Below are 24,773 nucleotides of genomic sequence, written 5' to 3'. Positions count from 1 at the left end.
ATTGTGGGTGCACGTAACCACAATATATTCTTTGAATTCCCAGTCGGACACTGGCACTATATGGCAGTAGCAAGAAATGAGGGTATTTGTATTCCCAATATATTCTTTGAATTCCCAGTCAGACAATGGCACTGTATACCAGTAGTAAAAATTGTGGGTGCACGTAACCCCAATATATTCTTTGAATTACCAGTCAGAAACTGGCACTATATGGCAGTAGCAAGAAATGAGGGTATTTGTATTCCCAATATATTCTTTGAATTCCCAGTCAGACAATGGCACTGTATACCAGTAGTAAAAATTGTGGGTGCACGTAACCACAATATATTCTTTGAATTCCCAGTCGGACACTGGCACTATATGGCAGTAGCAAGAAATGAGGGTATTTGTATTCCCAATATATTCTTTGAATTCCCAGTCAGACAATGGCACTGTATACCAGTAGTAAAAATTGTGGGTGCACGTAACCCCAATATATTCTTTGAATTCCCAGTCAGACACTGGCACTATATGGCAGTAGCAAGAAATGAGGGTATTTGTATTCCCAATATATTCTTTGAATTCCCAGTCAGACAATGGCACTGTATACCAGTAGTAAAAATTGTGGGTGCACGTAACCCCAATATATTCTTTGAATTACCAGTCAGAAACTGGCACTATATGGCAGTAGCAAGAAATGAGGGTATTTGTATTCCCAATATATTCTTTGAATTCCCAGTCAGACAATGGCACTGTATACCAGTAGTAAAAATTGTGGGTGCACGTAACCACAATATATTCTTTGAATTACCAGTCAGAAACTGGCACTATATGGCAGTAGCAAGAAATGAGGGTATTTGTATTCCCAATATATTCTTTGAATTCCCAGTCAGACAATGGCACTGTATACCAGTAGTAAAAATTGTGGGTGCACGTAACCCCAATATATTCTTTGAATTCCCAGTCAGACACTGGCACTATATGGCAGTAGCAAGAAATGAGGGTATTTGTATTCCCAATATATTCTTTGAATTCCCAGTCAGACAATGGCACTGTATACCAGTAGTAAAAATTGTGGGTGCACGTAACCCCAATATATTCTTTGAATTACCAGTCAGAAACTGGCACTATATGGCAGTAGCAAGAAATGAGGGTATTTGTATTCCCAATATATTCTTTGAATTCCCAGTCAGACAATGGCACTGTATACCAGTAGTAAAAATTGTGGGTGCACGTAACCACAATATATTCTTTGAATTCCCAGTCGGACACTGGCACTATATGGCAGTAGCAAGAAATGAGGGTATTTGTATTCCCAATATATTCTTTGAATTCCCAGTCAGACAATGGCACTGTATACCAGTAGTAAAAATTGTGGGTGCACGTAACCCCAATATATTCTTTGAATTCCCAGTCAGACACTGGCACTATATGGCAGTAGCAAGAAATGAGGGTATTTGTATTCCCAATATATTCTTTGAATTCCCAGTCAGACAATGGCACTGTATACCAGTAGTAAAAATTGTGGGTGCACGTAACCACAATATATTCTTTGAATTACCAGTCAGAAACTGGCACTATATGGCAGTAGCAAGAAATGAGGGTATTTGTATTCCCAATATATTCTTTGAATTCCCAGTCAGACAATGGCACTGTATACCAGTAGTAAAAATTGTGGGTGCACGTAACCACAATATATTCTTTGAATTACCAGTCAGAAACTGGCACTATATGGCAGTAGCAAGAAATGAGGGTATTTATAACCCCAATATATTCTTTGAATTCCCAGTCAGACAATGGCACTGTATACCAGTAGTAAAAATTGTGGGTGCACGTAACCCCAATATATTCTTTGAATTACCAGTCAGAAACTGGCACTATATGGCAGTAGCAAGAAATGAGGGTATTTGTATTCCCAATATATTCTTTGAATTCCCAGTCAGACAATGGCACTGTATACCAGTAGTAAAAATTGTGGGTGCACGTAACCCCAATATATTCTTTGAATTCCCAGTCAGACACTGGCACTATATGGCAGTAGCAAGAAATGAGGGTATTTGTATTCCCAATATATTCTTTGAATTCCCAGTCAGACAATGGCACTGTATACCAGTAGTAAAAATTGTGGGTGCACGTAACCCCAATATATTCTTTGAATTACCAGTCAGAAACTGGCACTATATGGCAGTAGCAAGAAATGAGGGTATTTGTATTCCCAATATATTCTTTGAATTCCCAGTCAGACAATGGCACTGTATACCAGTAGTAAAAATTGTGGGTGCACGTAACCCCAATATATTCTTTAAATTACCAGTCAGAAACTGGCACTATATGGCAGTAGCAAGAAATGAGGGTATTTATAACCCCAATATATTCTTTGAATTCCCAGTCAGACAATGGCACTGTATACCAGTAGTAAAAATTGTGGGTGCACGTAACCCCAATATATTCTTTGAATTCCCAGTCAGACACTGGCACTATATGGCAGTAGCAAGAAATGAGGGTATTTGTATTCCCAATATATTCTTTGAATTCCCAGTCAGACAATGGCACTGTATACCAGTAGTAAAAATTGTGGGTGCACGTAACCCCAATATATTCTTTGAATTCCCAGTCAGACACTGGCACTATATGGCAGTAGCAAGAAATGAGGGTATTTGTATTCCCAATATATTCTTTGAATTCCCAGTCAGACAATGGCACTGTATACCAGTAGTAAAAATTGTGGGTGCACGTAACCACAATATATTCTTTGAATTACCAGTCAGAAACTGGCACTATATGGCAGTAGCAAGAAATGAGGGTATTTGTATTCCCAATATATTCTTTGAATTCCCAGTCAGACAATGGCACTGTATACCAGTAGTAAAAATTGTGGGTGCACGTAACCACAATATATTCTTTGAATTACCAGTCAGAAACTGGCACTATATGGCAGTAGCAAGAAATGAGGGTATTTGTATTCCCAATATATTCTTTGAATTCCCAGTCAGACAATGGCACTGTATACCAGTAGTAAAAATTGTGGGTGCACGTAACCCCAATATATTCTTTGAATTCCCAGTCAGACACTGGCACTATATGGCAGTAGCAAGAAATGAGGGTATTTGTATTCCCAATATATTCTTTGAATTACCAGTCAGAAACTGGCACTATATGGCAGTAGCAAGAAATGAGGGTATTTATAACCCCAATATATTCTTTGAATTCCCAGTCAGACAATGGCACTGTATACCAGTAGTAAAAATTGTGGGTGCACGTAACCCCAATATATTCTTTGAATTACCAGTCAGAAACTGGCACTATATGGCAGTAGCAAGAAATGAGGGTATTTGTATTCCCAATATATTCTTTGAATTCCCAGTCAGACAATGGCACTGTATACCAGTAGTAAAAATTGTGGGTGCACGTAACCACAATATATTCTTTGAATTCCCAGTCGGACACTGGCACTATATGGCAGTAGCAAGAAATGAGGGTATTTGTATTCCCAATATATTCTTTGAATTCCCAGTCAGACAATGGCACTGTATACCAGTAGTAAAAATTGTGGGTGCACGTAACCCCAATATATTCTTTGAATTACCAGTCAGAAACTGGCACTATATGGCAGTAGCAAGAAATGAGGGTATTTGTATTCCCAATATATTCTTTGAATTCCCAGTCAGACAATGGCACTGTATACCAGTAGTAAAAATTGTGGGTGCACGTAACCACAATATATTCTTTGAATTCCCAGTCGGACACTGGCACTATATGGCAGTAGCAAGAAATGAGGGTATTTGTATTCCCAATATATTCTTTGAATTCCCAGTCAGACAATGGCACTGTATACCAGTAGTAAAAATTGTGGGTGCACGTAACCCCAATATATTCTTTGAATTCCCAGTCAGACACTGGCACTATATGGCAGTAGCAAGAAATGAGGGTATTTGTATTCCCAATATATTCTTTGAATTCCCAGTCAGACAATGGCACTGTATACCAGTAGTAAAAATTGTGGGTGCACGTAACCCCAATATATTCTTTGAATTACCAGTCAGAAACTGGCACTATATGGCAGTAGCAAGAAATGAGGGTATTTGTATTCCCAATATATTCTTTGAATTCCCAGTCAGACAATGGCACTGTATACCAGTAGTAAAAATTGTGGGTGCACGTAACCACAATATATTCTTTGAATTACCAGTCAGAAACTGGCACTATATGGCAGTAGCAAGAAATGAGGGTATTTGTATTCCCAATATATTCTTTGAATTCCCAGTCAGACAATGGCACTGTATACCAGTAGTAAAAATTGTGGGTGCACGTAACCCCAATATATTCTTTGAATTCCCAGTCAGACACTGGCACTATATGGCAGTAGCAAGAAATGAGGGTATTTGTATTCCCAATATACTCTTTGAATTCCCAGTCAGACAATGGCACTGTATACCAGTAGTAAAAATTGTGGGTGCACGTAACCCCAATATATTCTTTGAATTACCAGTCAGAAACTGGCACTATATGGCAGTAGCAAGAAATGAGGGTATTTATAACCCCAATATATTCTTTGAATTCCCAGTCAGACAATGGCACTGTATACCAGTAGTAAAAATTGTGGGTGTATATAGCCCCAATTCTATTGCTAGGGGACTTGCAGGGTATTTCTGGGGTGAAGGTGGGGGGGCACACCGTTGGAACGGGTATCGGGGTATATATCGGGTATACGGGAATACACTGACAGTGTATTCCATTCAGGATCCTGGGAAAGCTGGGTTGCGGCGATTGAGCCCGTCAGTGCCACGTTACACTGACAAGCTTCTCCCTGGAATTTAGCTCTTATAAGAGCTGTTGGTTGTCTTCTCCTTCCTATCCTAGCCTGTCCCTGCCTACCCAGAATCTAAGCCCTAGCTAGCTGGACGGAAACCTCCGTCCTCGGTGAATTGCAAGCTCAGAATGACGCGAACCTGGGCGGCGCTGTTCTTTTAAATTAGAGGTCACATGTTTTCGGCAGCCAATGGGTTTTGCCTACTTTTCTCAACGTCACCGGTGTCGTAGTTCCTGTCCCACCTACCCTGCGCTGTTATTGGAGCAAAAAAGGCGCCAGGGAAGGTGGGAGGGGAATCGAGTAATGGCGCACTTTACCACGCGGTGTTCGATTCGATTCGAACATGCCGAACAGCCTAATATCCGATCGAACATGAGTTCGATAGAACACTGTTCGCTCATCTCTAACCGAAACGTCATATCCAATTGATCTAGTCTGTCTTTCTATGCCAATATTTTGCATTGTGTCAAAAGGCGTTAACTATATTGTAAAATAAATCTCTATATTCCTTTGATCACAAAACAGTGTGTGCAGCAAAATCTATTTTCACTAGTATGATTGTCGGTTGAACACACCGTATTTAACAGGACCAGATGACCACTTAGTGTGTGTGGTGCATGGGTGATTGGGTAAGATGACTAGCTACTGTTACAATTGTATCCGCCCAGTGTTACATCTTTCTATAATTCCAAAAGAAAGGCCATGTAGTAAATTTAGATATGTCTTGTGCTTATCTTTTAGTTGACCTTATCATAATGTTAGATTTTATAGTGAAATAAAGTCACCATTTTAGTGAACAATGGTTATAATAATAGAATAACAAAATAATATTCATGATATATATTTAGATAGAAAGAATGAAAGAAAGAAAATTCTTTTATCTAACATATACAAGGTATTCTCTTCACAGCATGTGGGTCAACTTGCAGATAACCTTCTCATTCTTAATGGCAACAAGGTAGCGTTTGGCTGAAAATGTAATACAGTACTAGAGTAGTGGGAATTAATTATATATGTTTTAAGGCTTTGCACCTGGAACAACAGCTTCTGTATTCTGTGAGAACAGTAGGTTATTTTTATTAATGGCAGTGAGTGTCTTCCCATGGAACTCCAAAACTGAGTTTTCACAAATTTATTCTTCGTATTTAACAGTAGGAGCTGTTCCAGGTTTTTGTCTAAGTTCAGATGATATCAGTCAGCATGATGAATACTGCTGTGCACTGGGTAGTTTGATTGATTCTCCACAGTACAGACCAACTATTGTACCCAACATGTGTTTCAGCATGACAGCTTCTTCCAGGAGCACCACAAGTAATTCTTTATTGCTTGTCTTATTTATAGTCTGACTGTATACAGGAATAATCTTATGTGTCCCTTGTAAAAATTGTCAAATTAAACAGGAAGACATTAGTTGAAACAATGTATCTTAGAAATAAAGTATGTTGTGCAGTATACATGGAAATTTTTGTCATGTTTTTCTTTGGAGAAAAATTGGGAGTAAAATATATTGCTAAAATGTGTTCTCGGGAGGGTATATTAAACTTAAAAGGAGCCCTGTTGATAGATGGGTTAGGGTCTCCTGAATCAGTGTTTTTGCCTTGTCAATCACTGACTTTGTTGACATCACCTTTTTTGTTAATGTATAATTAATCTCTTGGAGAAATGAGATCGTTGCCTTTACTTGAAGAGGTAAGAGTCAAAGTCCTTGTCACTCCAATGAGTACATCTTCGTATTTACAAAAAGTGATGTCTTGGGAAAGAAGGCAACAGTTCACAAGGCGCAACTACCTATCTGTGGGGCTGTATTAATATCCTGAGTTCAGGTGACAGACCCCCTTTAAGGCATGCTGCATGTTTATTTGGACACAGTTACTACCAGAGACTGCAACTGCACTACATACATGTAATAGTCTAAACTCCATCACTTTTGCAATTATACAAGTTGTGTATGTTGTGGTTTTACTCTACATTAGCACAAAATGATGACAGAAAGCTAGGACATGAAAAATAGGGATAGCATTATTGCTCCCCCTTTCCCCATGGCCCATGGACTAAAAGGCGAGAGAGTTCATTTTCTCTGTTCAACAATAGTCCAAGGCACTAGATCACAACCATATGTACTTGAATGGCGTGTTGTTGTCAATCTCAGCACAGCAAGTGCCAGGATGCGACTAGGAAGCATTGTGAAGAGCATACTCCCACTGATCATAAGCTGGTGGTATGGTAGATGCTGATGATTTATCATTGATTTGTATCATGGAAATAATAAGAGTGATATAGTATAGAATTTCAGAACTACAGAATTTCAGCATTGAGAGATTACTCTGTGTAACATACATCTTCTTGAACTTAAAGTCTTTTCTGTCTGTGTGACTCATGTATACTTTTTAAAAATGTTTGAAATGTATAGTAATGTATTCTCAGTAGGCATATCCCAGGGAAAAACAGATGTATATATGTATTGTCTTATAATAACTTAAGATATAGTTATATATAGTTCCATCTTATCATACCTTATGATATATTTCCATTTATGATATAGTAATATAGTTCTATCCTATAATACCTTATGATATATTTCCATCTTATAATACCCTATGATATAGCTATATAGTTCCATCTTATAATACCTCATGATATATTTCATTCTTATAATACCCTATGATATAGTTATATAATTCCATCTTATAATATCTTATGATATATTTGCATCTTATAATAGCCTATGATGTAGTTATATAGTTCCATTTTATACTTTATGATATAATTCCATCTCTTAATACCTTATGATATAGTTCTATATTATAACTACATTATTTGTACTGTATATATCTCTTTTACAGAAAACAGCAATCCTATAAATATATTTACAAATGACAATTGTTTTATTAATTTAAATTACTTTGAAGAAAACAATTGCATGGAAAATGTGTGCATGAAATGTCTTGTGGTTAAATAATTAAGGATGTGCTTTCATATAATTTGGGACCTAACTCCAGCTCAATAAGACAAGGAGAATTAGTAATGTTTACCCTGCTTGATTTTATTATTGTGTATTAACTCTACTGTTTATTTGTTTGATGACTTAATGGTATTTGCACAAAACATATTAGAAGTCGGAAAGTATATTATTAGCATGCCTTTATGAAATGTGGTTTGTTTATTGGAGGCGATAAATTTGTCATTGGACATATAATTATTCTGCGCTTCTTCCCATCACCCTAGTTTGTGAGCTGAAAATGGCTTAGTAAGTGTGATTTTATTGTGTAAAACAATTTATGTTCACCACCAGCTTGCACACTTGATGAGCAAAATATTACTTATACACATAGGAAACAGACTACTTTCTCACTAGTGTTGTAATGCCCATGATTCTGATCTATCAGAGGATCAAATTGTCAAATTGATGCATACAGATGGTATAATTCTATTTGTATCTGTCATCATAGCAATGTTAAAATAAAAATAGAAGACCCTTTCACTTGGCTTCCCAGGGAAGTTTTAATCAGGGAAAGAGTATAGTATTTTGCACAGTTTTTACTCATAAAAGGTCAATGTCAATGTGGCAGTAATCATTGTTGTTTTTATCCTGTAAACATTTTTGGTGTACTCCACCTGTTGACTTGAGAAAGGCGCCCTATGGCCCAGAAACACATTATCATTGTGAATGCGTCTTTCAGGAAATTGTTTTCTACTATGCACAATCTGAACTAAATGTGGTTTATCATCTGGGTCAGGATCAGGTTAATGTTGCCACGTTTCCTTCTGTGTACCATTTTCTGCACCATTTCTGACACCTGTAGTGCAGCCTGGTACCGCACAGAGGGATGATGTTAGCTGTGCCAGATGTTTACATTACGGCTATATTCACATTAGTCTTGTGCCTTACTTAAACGACCTTCTAAGGTGAGCTTTTGATCCACTATTAGGTAGACACTTGTGTCTTTAACATACTGCCCTATAATCACCATTTTCTGCTTTTCCTTTATGTACCTTTCTACCTAAAATGGATATGATGAATTTGCTTTGAGCCATTTCAAAACAGCATTCTACCCTTATGCTGAAAATCAATAGAAACCTGAAAGAAAAGAACCATTGATCTTTTAAAAGTTTAATGAGAATTTTGTTTTAAGCATTATAGTTTCATGCAAATGTTATTCAATGGAGGCGCTTGAAGAATGGGGTCTAGGCATGTCATTGTGCATTTCTATCAGTGGCCATGTTGCTATCAGCATAATGAAGACAATGGAGTAGATTTTAATAAACAAGAGGGCAGTGCTGCTCATCATAGCACATCAGCTCTGAAGCTAAATATAAATTAATAAATGGCTTTCTATGCTTTTTCAGGAAAATGAGAATGGCATGGGTAAACCTTAGAGCTTTGTTTCAACTAAAGATATATTGTAAAAAAACAGTAACATCAGAATCCAATCTTCTCTACAAAGAAAACTTTCCTTTTCATATGAAGAATTGAGATTAGGCTGAATCAACATTCAAATGATAATTTTGTGTATTCCTGGAACCATATTTCCGATTGGGGACCCAAAAAACGGTAACCCAATCTGCTTAAAAAACATTTGCCAATGAAAACCCACAGACCCTATAGACTATAATGGGGTCCTCTGGGTTTCCATCATAAACATTTTTCAAGAAGATTGGGGGGACAGAATCCCCGAATGGAATGTAAGCACTGGAGTGAATGGAGTGTGAGTGCAAGAGCGCTGGTGTGAATCCAGCTTTAGTTCTCAGAAATTGTTTACGCCTGGTTTTGAAGCCATCAGCTGATGTTTTGTTGTAACCTGTGTTCTGGGGTGACAATTCTATAGATTCATGGTAGTTATGGCAAATAAGCCCCTGGAGAATGATACTTTTTTCCTCTAGACGGAGGGAGTGCTCTTTTATTTTTTAAGGGTTTTACACAGAACAGGTTTTTGCCAAATCATCTGCAGAACATTCTGTTTCCCAATGTAAATCTTCACTACTTAGTATTAATACAAGTGTATTAGGAATGTGCAAACCAATTTAGCAGAATATGCAAGGTGCCCTATAGCCTGACTTAGTAGCTCTGAAACGAACTGAAACAAAATTGCTACTTATTTATTTACAACTCACTGCCATAAATAAATGAAGTTTTAGTCTAAACAGAATCCATGAATAGTAAAGCTAAAACATAACTTTTATTAATTCTATAATACCATATATGCTACTAATATTATAAATGTGAAAGTTTGTATTTGGATGTTTGTGTGTTTTGGATGTTTGTTACTCAATCACGCAAAAACATCTGAATGGATTTTAATGAAATTTGGCACACAGATATTTTGTAACCTGGGATAACACATAGGCTACTTTTTATCCCGGTAAATGACATAGCTTCATGACTGTTATGAATTTATGTTCACATACTATATTAAACTGCTCTTAACTGAAGGCTGATAAAGCCTGGTCTGTTATCTCTCTATGTAAACACACAGCTAACTATTAGTCCATTGTGTACATGTATTTGCATATTATCTAATCTGCTCCAGGCAGTGCTGGTATGCTGGATGGGAAACACCTTTAATCCAAATTGTCAGTTTGCTGCCAGGAAAAAGGAAATCTAATTTGCTGCAAAATTCAAAAACAATGAGAGCTATGAAGGTAGCCAGAGGTCACAGAGTTCTACTCAAACGGAGCTGAGGGGGATCATCAACACCAACAATGCACTCGTTATATGGCTCCCCAGTGAGCGGCTGAGATGCCGGAACAATCACGAGCACAGTGGGAGCAATGAGTTCAGCGGCAGAACAGCTTGAGAGTTGCCAAAACGCCAGAGCAGACAAACATCAACCAATTTGCTGTATGTAGGCGGATCATTGACGCCAACAACATGCAGACGAAGTCGCAGGCAGAGGCCATATTTTGGCTGTATTTTGGTCCGGGACCTGAGGCCTCTGCCTCCGGTTCCGTATCAAGAAACCCTGTGTGAACTTACCCTAACACTATGGTTGGCAAAAAGAGATCTTCCTAAATTCAAAATTACATACTGCCCTGTTTATAGATTAATGGACCTCACATGTATGACAATATCATTGATCCAATGCTATTTTTGTCACTAACATAATTTTCTATTTGATTGTACAGTTTTGCAGGTAATAATGCAGTTTTAACCAAATGTAACCATGAATCATTCAATCAAAATTTTCCAAAGGCGCTTTCCAAAATCTTGTAGAAAGCCTTCTCAAAAGAGTGAACGCTGTTGTAATTGCAATAAATCGCAACTCCATACTGAAGCTCACACTTTGTATATCCTTACTAAGCTGTATTATATAGGAGATTGGAAGTTTAGGAAATACTGGAAAAAAAAAAACTACATGCGACCAATAGTCATTCCACATTCAACAATCATTCCACATGCTTGAATTGGTGAATTCTAGTGTATCTGTATCTGTTACAATTGCCATTGTGCATGATAGATAGATAGATAGATAGATAGATAGATAGATAGATAGATAGATAGATAGATAGAATTAGAGATTATAATTAGATTAGATTTAAAGAAAATAGATGAATCCAATGATCCCTCTGAGATGATTAGAAATGTACAATGTGTTTTTAATAATATAAGGCTGTTGCCAGCTATGAAAGTCAGCCTAATTAAAAGTAATCTCCGTCCCCTCTGCCAAATGGATCTAAATTGGCTTTGGGAATTCTGCGATAATAGAATTGGTTTCTATTCAGTGTCTTGGTAGTCCACATATAACACCTCAAAGATAGCTACAATGCGTAGCTTTCATAATGGTATTAGTTTGCCCTTTGCTGAGGTACAAAATGACTGCTGTGGAGACTGAATTGTTTTTTAGTCTCTGGAGACACTAGCTCCTGTAAATCAGCCTCAGGTTGATAACTAACAATGTCAATGTTATTACAATTGCTACAGGACAAATCGATGCCCTGTGTTATTCCACTTGTCCTTAATTTTTAAGATACATCATGCAATAATTGCCTTTACTGTCGGTTATGCAATGCCGTATACTATATATGTGTATTTTTGAACCTTATGCTTATTTCATGCTATTATTTTATACTATGTACTTTTATGATTTTATAATTCTATTACCATTATTTTACCAGTTGCAGTTATGGTCAATGACAATTATGGGTAGTGCGATTATCAAACAGCTTATCAAAGTGCAAATGAATAATAACATTTATGAACAAATTATATATTTGGGATTGTAAGTTCTAAACTTGAATTTACAATCTTAAAACTTACTAGGATATTTACTTACATATGTAATTCTACATTTCTGTAAAATTGAAGCATTTTGATATCAGATTGTTAGAAAAAAGTTAATATAGGCAAATGAGTTACATGTGAATATTCAGATAAAATAAGACACTGAATGTATTTATGCAAAATAAAAACAGAGCATTTAACAGATTTAATTGTTGGTTTCTCTTGCATGACTTGAAAGCAAAATAACATGAGCAAATCAGATATAAAGCTATACTAATAATAATAATAATAATAATAATAATAATAATAATAATAATAATAACAGTGATTATTATTATTATTATTATTATTATTATTATTATTATTATTATTATTAGCTGTGTGACAAACTCAGTGACTGATTTGGCTCTTGACTCTAGATTATGGGGAAATAAATCTAGCTTTATTGAATAAATATACCTCAAAAAGGGTATCCCTGCTCTGTTTTTCCAATAGTTGTTTGACCTGTATAGTATTTATGAATCTACCATAAAATTTAATTAAAGAAGTTTAAGGACTTTTTCCATGTAAGAAAAATCAAGTTGAACTATTAGAATTGCTCAATTTCCATACCTTCTATTAAATGTTTTTATTTTTCTTGCTTCATTCAACACAGTATGCATCATCAATTCCAATATATTCCCCTCAATAATGTTTTTTTTCTATTTATAGGATTATTTAACAACCCACAAATATGGAAATGCTGCAAGGAAAGATCTGTGGAATACACTCTCAAAGGTTTGTAACACACACACGCACACATACACACACGCACACATACACACACGCACGCATACATACACACACACACACACACACACACACACACACATAAACACACACACACATTCTTCCATACCCGCCTCATTGGCTTGACCAAATATGTTTATCACAGTTTAAATGCCTTTTCTAAACACAACATAATGGTTTTGTAACCAGAAGTGATATGCTAGCTATTTTATTTGTGTCTGTGTAACTACCCAGTCGGAGAGAGTGAATTGCGACCTCTCAAGGTTCTTTTTAGCATGAGATATTATACTAAATTGATTTCAAGACAAATTAATATCCTTAAAGAGAACCTTTCATGTCCTCAGATGTGCAGTATTACATACCACTAGAAATCCGACAATATATCTCTCTAGCCTCTACTGTCAAAAATTTGGGCTTTAAGTGTCCTTCTCTTTGGCCCTTTTGGCTCCCTCAGTAACACCAAACTAGCTTTATGGTCACACTTGATTGGGGCAGCAAAGTCTTTTATCCCTCTACTATTGCTTGACACCAACCCCCCAACGATACATGTCTGGAAAGAAAAAATGCATCAAATTGCACGTTTCAAGGAACTTGTCAGTTGGAGGGAAAGGAAACATGACGGATACGTCAAAGTGTGGTCAAGATGGTGAAACTCACTTAAACAGACCCCTGATAAGGTGTAGTGGTTGCCCCCCCCCTTCTTTTCTCTCCCCTCTCCCTCTTTCCCTCCCTTCTTCACTTACTTCTCAAACTTTATTTTACATAACTATTTTATGATGTCTAGTTTACTAAGTGGATATAGGTTTCATATGTAGAATGGAGTCAACAGCTATTTTCCAAGTGTCTACATAGTTTGGACAGTCCTAGATGTAGCTTTAAGTTATCCGTTACTGAACCCCTCTCTATATGCGATACTAAATTTATCATGCTATTCTGTATCTCTGTTGTATCTTGCATATACTTCTCTTATATTGTTGTTCCAGTGAACTCATCTGGTTGCTCATTTTTTGTATATTTGAAATTGTAAAAATGTTAAAACGCAATAAAATATGATTAAACAGACAAAAAAATAAATAAAGGGGGGCTTTACAGCCTACAGTCATCGCTGGACTGTGAGGAATGGGCCCTCTATGACAGTATTCTTACATAGTCTTATACTGTCAGGGTGAGAGGTTTCTTACTGCCCAGTAATATATATGTGTTGGCGTGTAGTAATAATACTACAAATTTAGTCTACATAACTAGAGATATAGATGTAGGGCATATTACCTTAACAGCTGGTACATACTTTAGTGACATACACATGTAGCAAACTTAACATGTTAACACTGAATACCAGTTGACTTTTTTATTAGTTTTTCAAAAGTTATTGTGACAATATATCATATTCAAAATGTAATGTTAAAGTTTGGTACAAGTATAGTGTGTTACTACTTTATTGACGTAACTCAGCCACTCTTAAGAATATGAATGGTGTGCTATAGAAATAAAATAATTACACATTTTCACAGTGTAATATGCCGTGGTCCTTTCTTTGGCACTTGCTGCATCTGTAGGTCATTGCTCCAGGGATTTGTTCTGATTACCATATTTGGAATTTGGAATAATTTTCCTTTAAAATGAGGAAACTTGGCTTCTACTTCATGAAGTTGTTTTGTCATGCTCTGAGTCAACAATGTAGTGTAATAAGCTGAACTGAATGGATGGATGGATGTCTTACAAACTATACTGCTATGTTACTACAGTAAAATATGTAATTGGCATCAGATACAATACATTAGTAGAATGAGCTCCTACAAATATAGAAATGCCTTATATTTTACTTAACAAAAACTAATCTCGCTTATCTTTAAGGTATTGAAAAATGAAGGTAAATCTGTCAACATTCAAGAAGTAATGGATCAGTGGACACTACAAATGGGATATCCTGTCATAACTATAATAAGAAATGAAACTGTCGATGATGGCATAACAGTTACTCAGGAGCATTTTTTATATAATGTAGATGTAAATATTCAAGACTTTGAGCAAAGGAATACTAGGTACGGATCCTTATACATTCCTAGGATATTTTTTTTTTAAATTGTTTATGTGCAAAATACTTTATATTTCTGTTCCATGAATGTTATGAATGGATGGATGAATTTATGATTTATTGATCCTTCATTTCTACCTATTAATTTGCTTTAATTTATTTTATGGTTGAGCACTGTACCTTGCAAATAGGTGGACATTTTTTCTTAGACATCCAATTTCAAAAACAGCAGGGATATAGAATATAAATATAGCAATAAAAATTACAAAATTCTGTATTTTGTTTAAAACTTTCAACTGGAAGCTATTTGAGAGTTGTACAGAAAGTGTTTTGTGTATCTATATACTATATATTACTATTTATCTGAAGCAGAAGTCAGGACTTTCAATGTATTCCTATGAAAGTCAGATTGAGGTTGCCATAGGAATAAATTGAGAGTCCTGACCTCTGGTTCACTGAATAATACTGTAAATTTACAGGTCAGAACACAATTCACATGGGACAGTGCTGGACCCAATATTTGATGAAGTAATTGAACTGTAAGATTTTTGTACAGAGCGCACCAGTAAACCACTAATATATAAATAATGTGGCCAAATAGAATAGATTAATTTCTTTAAGACATTAATCACATTTGTTGCTTTGTCTTGTTTTTATTTTGTTTTTGTTTCCATATCATAAAAAACATCAGAAGGGAATGAGGAATATAGGCTAGAGGTGGATACTTTATTGATAACAATGATATTCTCCTTTCACGTGTCTCCAGTTATTGCACATGTAATTCTGAATTGTTCTTGACCTTTGCACAATGCTTATTTAACACCACATATTAATAAAATGATTTAACTATCAATCAACTAAACACATAAAATTGAAAACATTGCAAAGTCATTGAATCTATAAGTCACTCCATACAGATCTCCAGTTGAGTTTCTTGAACAAATTCAACAATATCAGGATATGCTAACAATATCTTGAGAGGGTGCAATTCACATCCCTTTTACAGAATGAGCACACATGGAGAAAAATAGGTTAGCAAATCTTTTTCTGTTTATCAGGTAATCATTCCTCACAGTTTTCTAGATCTCTACTTGCTGTCATTGATTGGTCATATGATATACAGTCCATGGTCATGCGATGTATACACAGGTACGCAGCTCATTACCAGACAAATGTCTGATTACTGTGCTGTGACCATAATGGTCATGACCGTGGACTGTAAATCACATGACTTTGGTCAGAACGTTATCCTCTAGAAGTAACAGAATGAATGACAGCAGGCAGAGATCTAGAAAACTGTGAGGAATTGATACAGAAAGTCTATTGGGAAATTTTACAACTTTTTATTATACAAACAATAATATTTGTCTCTCAATATTGGTCTTAAAGTGGCCAACCTCTTTAACTTGAGATACACATATCTAGACATGTCCAGCCAAGATGAAAGTTAAGGGTTTAAATATTTGTAACTCTAGGTATATAAATATAGTAATAGAGAAAGAAACAATAATCCTGGATTTGGGTTGAGCGATCGGGATAGGAAATGTTCGGATTCCGATCGGCGATCGATTAAATTTCATGATCGCGTTTGGAATCCTGATCCCGATCTTTTCGGACAGGATTGAGATTGGAGGTTATTTCCAACAATGCTTGGCTATTGGCCAATCATTGTGGGAAAAGCTTAGCATCCATAGGAATGAATGGGAGCGGCCGGCCGCTTAACCCCCTGTGTGTCGGCTGCGTCCATTTATCCCTATGGATTTACCGCAGCCTGCCACTCTTCTGTTTCGTCCCTGTTTTAATGTATACTCAGCTGAATATACGGTAAAACAGGGACCAAGCAGAAGGGTTGCAGACTGCGATAAATCACTGTGTGCTGCACTGCTGTGAGGATGACGAGGCAAGCTTGCGAGTAGATAGATACTACTGTACATTGACTTGTCTATCTACTAGAGAAGTCAATGTACAGTAGTATCTATCTACTCGTGAACTTCGCTTAACTTACCTGCACAGAAGTGCTGCCACTGCCCTCTTCTGGTCCAGTCCTCTCTCCTTCACATGCCTTCAGAGCACCCTTCGCCCCCCCCCCGCCTCCCTAGACTAGTATTATAGAGATGCTGGGAGAAGGCGGGGCTTGTGACTTAGGAGAGTGTGGGCGGGTACTGGGAGGGAGACGTGAGTGATGCACTCACGTCTCCCCGCCCACACTCTCCTAAGCCACAACAAACCCGCCTACTCCCATCATCTCCAACACTAGCCTAGGGAGGTGGCGGCTCTCTGAAGGCCTGTGAAGGAGAGACCAAGACCGAACCGGACCAAGAAGAACTGGCAGTAGCAGCGGATCTGTGCAGGTAAGCGGACACCAGGCGGGATTTTTTTTTAATCACTACACAGTGTGGAGTCCAAAAATTGGAACAATTTTTGGACTACATGCTGTGTAGTGAATAGGATTGTTTTTAAAATCCGATCTTCGATTATTGAAAAAAAAATCCCACTGACTTGGATTGGGATCGGGATCGGGTGAAATGAAAAATGATCGGAAATCGGATTTTAAAAAGTTCCTGAAATTTCAAGATTGGCTCTACCCTATCCAGGATCTGTCCAAAATTTAACATGATTTTTTTTTTTTTTTTTAATTCAGCAAAGTTGATATACTGTTAAAATCAGTACAAAAAAAATCCATAGCTATTTGTAATATGCGTTTTGCCTATGCCACACTATGGAGTTCTTCCCAAATGTTGATATCCACTTCATATAGAGTTCAACAAAGATCTCTGAAATGCTTTTGTTACCAGTATGCAAACAGCACTGGGGGCGTCCCCAGTTCTGTGAGACAACTCTCTGCAGCGACACCTCCATCTTCTTCAGGAACATCCTCTTCTTCTGTCTTCTTCCGGTGTAAGCAGTGAAACTTGTAGGCCTGGGCAGAGCCGACTGCGCATGCCCACAGGCCACAAGAAAAATGGCCACTTACACAGTAAGTAAGATCCTTTACTGTCAGAATGACACAGGACTCATGGTAGTGCAGCACTCACTATTCTTGAAATTTTGGGTCCATGGCAAGGAAAATCCCTGACTTCAATTCCATTGAGAACTGGTGGTCAATCTTCAAAAACTGATGGATAAACAAAAATACAAAAATTGTGATAAACTTCAAACACTGGTTAAGAAAGTTGTTGTTAGTCAAGATTTGACCCAGAACCTGATACCCAGCTTGCCAGGGAGAAAAGAAGTCTTGGAAAATAGGTTTCAACATGATAAATAATGTCTTGACATAAACTTGATAATTTTTATCTTATATCTTGTATAGTGTTTGTATGTCACTGTAAGGATTCCATACCCTACCACATTAGACCTATATATAAATATACTTATTCTTATTTATAAAAAATCCATGATTTGCACAACTTTTTATCTGAAGAACCAGAGATTGAAAATATCATTCTGTCACACACTTTGCCAGTAAGTTACGCTTCGCTAAAATGTTGCATATTTATCATAGTCATCATTAATTGACACTTATGCTGCTTATGAAAGGTGACAAATTATATCACCTGGAAAACTTTAATTTCTTAGTAATAACCCCCAGAGGTGATAGCTTTAGATCAACTTAAAGGTCAAGAACTTCAGGCAAAAGTTGCTATCACTCATTTCACCTCTTTAGAAAGTCTAAAACAATTAATTTTAATTGATAAAAAGGTTTAAATGACTGAAGACACCATCATTGTGCTATGTTGATTTATATACTATCATGCTATTAAAATGTAACTCAAATATGAAGGTTCCACAAGGCTCTGATTTACAACTATTCTGAAACTTACACCTATTTCAAAAAACATAGTGGAAATACATGTAGTACATGAATGCATTACTTGTAATAGTGCTAATAACTTGGAATGATAAAATGTTAGTATGCATGTCCTATTGCAGAAAATGTAACCTATAAATAGGCCATTTTAGTTCCTACAGACTGTATCTTTTGCCATTTCCACACATATTTAGCACCTTGGAAAACTCATCCTGTTCATATTGAACCAACCTGACACAAGTTACAGTACATAAAACTTTTTGACAACATTGAATTGTCTTATAAACTCTTAATACAATTGCCTTGCTACTAAGCTATTGAATAACTGGAGAAACTGGATATTAACCACAGGAAAGTGGTTCCTGACATATGGCTGGTCCTGACACTGTTTTCTTAATATATTTGAAGTATTTGTACTTGATGTATGTAAGTGCATTGCAGTGTGTAATATTAGGTGTGGTGTTTAATAGTACATATCACACAATGACTAGCCAAGTTTTGTAAAAGTATCATTGAACTGATTGGACAAACAAATATATTTTTTTCACAAGACACAATTATTAAAAATTATTCTCTTGCTTTCACAATCTAGCACGCCAACAGATGGTTGACTCAGCTTTAAGAATGGTTCCATAAATCTCATATACTGTATTACTCTGGGCTAGGATAACGTTATGGCTGGATAGCATCAGGTTATCGAAGGTTTTCTAGGTCTTCATTAAGTAAACCAAACACAGGCTATGAACTTAGTCCATTGAAATTGTATAAAATGTATTCAACATCAAACCAAAATAGCAGTTCAAACTTAACCTGGTGGACCTTTCCTGTGCCTATATTTGTGAAAAAAGGAGTATCAAATTTTACAACTTGTCAGTTCTACCAACTACTAATTGTAAGGATAGGAAATAAATTGATGGATTCTTTCATACTCTATGTTTCTTTGTTTTGCAGTTACCTTTGGCAGATACCATTAACCTTTGCCGTAGGAAATAGCAGCCATATCTCCCCCCAGATAATTTTATGGGTGTCTAACAAATCAGGTAAGGATATGTCTGTAACTGCAAATACAAAAAATATAAACTGCTAATCTTCATTTTATTGTAATTTGGGAAATATTCTAGATGAACATTACTCTTCAAAAACCTGTCCAATATCTGTTTAAAAAGTTTATAGTGGAAATTATTAAAATATTGTTTTCAAATAGTACTTGAATGTGTTTGGAATATTTCATTTATCAAATAATAAATGTATATTTGATTGCATTGAACAGTTTGATAGTTTTAAAGGGATTAAAGGTTGTGAAGCCATAAGTCTACCAAGTCAATTTATGTACTATGTGATCATACAGTGAAATAAACAACAAGAATTCCACTATGTGATATTATATGCAGTGATAACTTGCTGACAGCAAATGTCCAAATTGAACATAGAAGTTTAATCCAGCATTTTATAAGGTTAAGGGCATATATTTAGCTTTTTATGCAGTTTTTGAAGTTGAAAGTAAGTCTCCATCATAAAGCGCAGAAAGGGATGAAAAGCCATGGTACATTTTTTTCAAATCCTCTTCTGGTTTTGGCTTTAAAAACAGCATATAATAACTAGTTGTGTCTTCTTAACCTTTTAAGGAAACCAGGCCATAAGTAAGAACAATCAATTATTTATTTTAATTATCATGATTAAACTCCTCTCCACTTCTATTCTATGTAATTATACTATAGCTATACTACAGTATATTTGTATACAAGTGGCATAATATTCTTGTCACAATCATCTATACTATTTGTAATGCATTCTATCAATTTATTGATATTGGCAGAAGCTTCCTGGCAGTGGCTGCTAAAATTAGATTTACTATATGATATCCACTAATATCCTCAAGTCCCTTTCTGTAGCACTTCAATTTTTCAGTCCAAGTTCATAACCTTCCATTTATCCACAGTAAGTTTCACTAGATATTCCACTTCACAACCTTCCCCAAATCCCTCTGTAATATTATAGTTTTCTTAGCAATCATTACTAGAGATGAGTGAACACTATTCGAAACAGCCGTTTCGAATAGCTCGCTCCCATAGAAATGAATGGAAGCGGCCGGCATGCCGGCTGCTTAACCCTCCCACGTGCCGGCTATGTCCATTCATTTCTATTGGAGTGTGCTATTCGAAACGGCTGTTTCGAATAGTGTTCGCTCATCTCTAATCATTACCTATTTTACTGATCTATTAATAATAAGCCCAATGTTGTTCCTCTTGACAAGTCGTTATTATCATTATCAAAATAAATGGCTCATCTATACAATTTTTAAATCCAGTGCTTTAAAGTTTGAGGTATGAGAGGTACTTTGTGTAGAGCTTTTCCACTATTCTTCTGAACTAGTAGAATTAAGGTGGATTCTCCATGAGAGGTATCATGTATAGAAGTCTCTTTCTATACTTATGACTAGGGATGAGCGAATTTTTCAAAAATTCGATTTGGCAGCTTTGCCAAATTTCCTGATGTTATTTGATCTAAATTCATTTGTGGCGAGTCAGAATAAAAAAACAACTATTTCCTGGCTGCAGCCTGTATAGTGGTGTGGAACACTGTTCCTTGTAGAAACATGCATAGGGAGTCTTCTGTGTTTTTCGGTGATGTCCCACTAGGGGACCTAAGCCAATGATGCACTGATTATGTTATGGAGCAGGGTGTTAGCTTACAGTTGCAGCTAACACCCACTTACGATGCTGTGGGTAGTCACAAAGGGGTTAAAGGGCTATGACATCACAGGGCTGGCTGGCTGCTTATTGGCAACACACATGGCATTGTGGGTGATCCCGCATTCCCAGAGCTCCTTGCCCCATATCCTAACATGTGCAGCAGCTATTTTAAGAAAAAAATGTGATTCGTTACCATGAAGTGTGAGGCAATCCAGATTCAATGCAAATCGAATATTTCCTGAAATTCAGATCAAATTCCACTTCATCAACTTTGATTCACTCATCTTTACTTATAACATTAGAAGAAAATGTAATACTAAACAAAGGAAAAAATTAGATAAAGGGTATTTGTATAACTAGGTTTTGAGAAAAGAATTTGCAAATAAGTACTCATTGGTAGGACATGAGAAATTACTCTTGCACCATTTTGTGGACGGTAGCTCTGTATAAATACATTATATTAAGTATATTCATATAGGTTGGCTATGTATATTTCTGTATATTCATATAGGTTGGCTCTATAAAGAAATGCCTGATTTTCTTGAAACCTAGTGGCAATATTCAGAAATGAAGCCAATACAGAATACCTTCTCCAAAAGAAAGAGGGAACCATCTGCAGACAGTTTTTTGAGGTTATTGCCTATCAGGGTATTGCTAGCTGACTGGGTCTGCTCTATAACGAATCTCTGCATTTACGGAAGGAGCAAAATACAAAACTCGTTAATAGCTGTCACACTCATTTGAAACCAATTTAACACAACATTAAATCATGATAACAAAAGTCTTGAAAGGCTGCAATTCACTTCCACTCACTTCTCATTTGGCGACTGCACACATACACATTAAGGATATTTATCACTTTATATTAGTATACAAAATCATGTTGCTTTAAGAAAAGCTAAATTGTGATATACATACTAGGGGGAATTCATCAGTTCCTCTAGGTGCAGTATGCTCCTGTAGTTCTAAAAGTATGCTCGTTTACGAAAAAAAAGGCAAGATGGCTGGCGGAGCATGCCCTGTATGCTCGGCCCAAACCTGGAGTGGCCAAATGTGCAGTGGGATTTGGACTTTGCCGAATATATTTGCTGTTAGTGGGGCTGTGACGAGGAGGATTCGTTTTGAAAGAAGGGGGTGTTTCTGAAAGCAGGAGAAGGTGGAATGGTGCCGACAGTGCTTTACTTGGAGCACAGATTTAATGCCCCCTGTGTTAAGTGCACAGAAGTTGGATATCATAAAAAAAGTTTAATTCCAAAAAGGGCTTAGAAGAAAACAAGAATAAAAGTAGGACTAAAGGCTATTTCAACACATGCATGTGAAAAATGCATAGATCCAATGATAAGCTCTCTTTAAATGGATCAAATATAAGCTTTAGTGAAGATCTTCCTACGCAAGTAATGTATATATTAATCTGTTTTCTTCTGCTCTGCTATAACATAATTTACATAAATTATAATTTTCAAGATTTCTATTATATTACTAATTTGGGAGTAGTATTTTGCGATACCGTACACTGCATGACTTTAAGGAGTTAGTTAAAGGGGCTCTATCACTGGATTTTTGCTATTTTAGATAAACATATGCCTGAATAGCCTTTAAAAAAGCTATTCAAATCCTGCTAATCGTTTGTTAAAAGACCCCCCATTTTAATGAATTACCTTTTTAATGTATATGTAAATTAGCCCTTCCGTGCACCATGGGCGTTCCCATGCACCGCTTTGTTCACGCCCACCTCTGTGGTTCTTCTATGTAAATCCCTCCTCCTGCTTTTGATTCACCAGCTCCAACTGTCTCGTCCCTGCTTCTGTGAAAGGACCTGTGATGATATCACTACTGCTCTATGATTGGCTTGTTCCTGTGATGACATCACTACAAGGTCCTTCGTCGTCTAAGTAGTGATCTATACAAAGCAGGGGCTGCAGCTCCGTGTGTCTATCATAGATCTCCATGTGCACAATAGATCTATGCTATAATAGACACAGGGAGCTGCAGACCCTGCTGTGCATAGCTCACTACTTAGAAGGACCTGGTAGTGACGCCATCACAGGGACAAGCCAATCACAGAGCAGTAGTGACATTATCACAGTTCCTTTTGCAGAAGCAGGGAAGAGACAGTTGGAGTTGATGAAGGAGGAGGGACTTACATAGAAGAACCAAGAGAAGAGGGTGTGAACAGATGGCTGCACGGGAACACCCATGGTGCATTTACATATATGTTTAAAAGGTAATTCATTAAAATGGGGGGGGGGGGGCTTGACTTGAATAGCTTTTTTTAAAGGCTATTCAGGCATATGTTTATTTAAAATAGCGAAAATCCAGTGATAGAGCCCCTTTAACTAGAATGATAACAATCATACATTTTATTTTAGTATGAACTACATTTTAGAGAAGAATTGTCAGCTTTCTTGATATGTCCGTGTTTAGTAAAATATTTTCTTTAAATTATTAGCATTTACTGTATACATTATTTCCTTAAAAGTAAGATTTGTGCCATTTCTAAATAAATTGACCAATTGTGTGTTACCATTTCATATGATAATAGTCCAATTTCTAACACACTGTGAGGCTACATAGACATGACCGTAGTCTATTCTACTGTCCACATAAACAGATACTCATTGTGTAAAGAAACACAAAAAACCATCTGCATTGCATCATGTCATCCACAATCACTGATCTGCAAATAATAATCGCATGAGTCCCTACACTGGTATGAGTGAATTTGTGCCACAAATGCAGAAATAATAGTACCTGCTCGTTGTTTGGTACAGCCATGACACTGATCACTAAAACTATGGACTTTTGCGGGGGGTGGGGGGGCATAGCAATCAATGAATATATTATCAACTTTTGCAGATCCGTAGTTGTGGGCAATATACTTAAAACAGCTACAGTCATGTCTGACATTGCCAGTCAATTGTGACAGCCTTTAGATTCCTATTGGAAGGGAAATGCTAATGCCTAGTCTTCAATTCTAAACAAATAAAATTCATGAGATAAAATCGAGAAACAATATCCTAGAATCTGCAGAGATTGCAGCAGGACGCAGAAAAATAAGCGTCCTGCTTGATCTTGCCATAGATTCCGTGGCTCTAGACTCCATTCCTCTGGGCCTAATAGGTATTGTGGTTGATCTAACTGTGGATTCCGTGACTGATTCAGCCACAGATTCCGATGTCATGACTCCATGCTGATTAGTCCCATTCATCTGAGAATAACCAGTATTGGCATCCCATCCCAGCTAGACCGTGGCTGAATACGGCAGCAGCATATTAAGAAGAATTCCTCTTCAGTTTCCTCAGTATGAACGTCCCCTTAATATAAATCCTGAATAGATAAAAAGTTTCCTGTTTCCAAAAATCATATATAATTATCCCCAATGATTTATAATAGTTTATTTTGTTTGATGTATTCTATTTTTGTTACATACTGTGCAAAAA

General features: G+C 36.6%; 1 protein-coding gene across 1 annotated transcript in view; it reads left to right on the top strand.

Moving 5' to 3' along the window:
- The window catches only part of TRHDE (thyrotropin releasing hormone degrading enzyme), a 498,184-nt gene that overhangs the window by 333,569 nt on the left and 139,842 nt on the right, over positions 1 to 24,773 (top strand). Inside the window, exons 8-10 of the mRNA XM_075274325.1 lie at positions 12,720 to 12,785; positions 14,652 to 14,839; positions 19,592 to 19,680. Of these exons, the coding sequence (XP_075130426.1) occupies positions 12,720 to 12,785; positions 14,652 to 14,839; positions 19,592 to 19,680 (343 nt within the window). The remainder of the gene's footprint in view (positions 1 to 12,719; positions 12,786 to 14,651; positions 14,840 to 19,591; positions 19,681 to 24,773) is intronic.

This window comes from Leptodactylus fuscus, chromosome 5, assembly GCF_031893055.1.
Source record: "Leptodactylus fuscus isolate aLepFus1 chromosome 5, aLepFus1.hap2, whole genome shotgun sequence".
Lineage (NCBI taxonomy): Eukaryota > Metazoa > Chordata > Amphibia > Anura > Leptodactylidae > Leptodactylus > Leptodactylus fuscus.
Note: the sequence above shows the minus strand (reverse complement) of the source record. Positions and strands in the feature narration are given on the sequence as shown.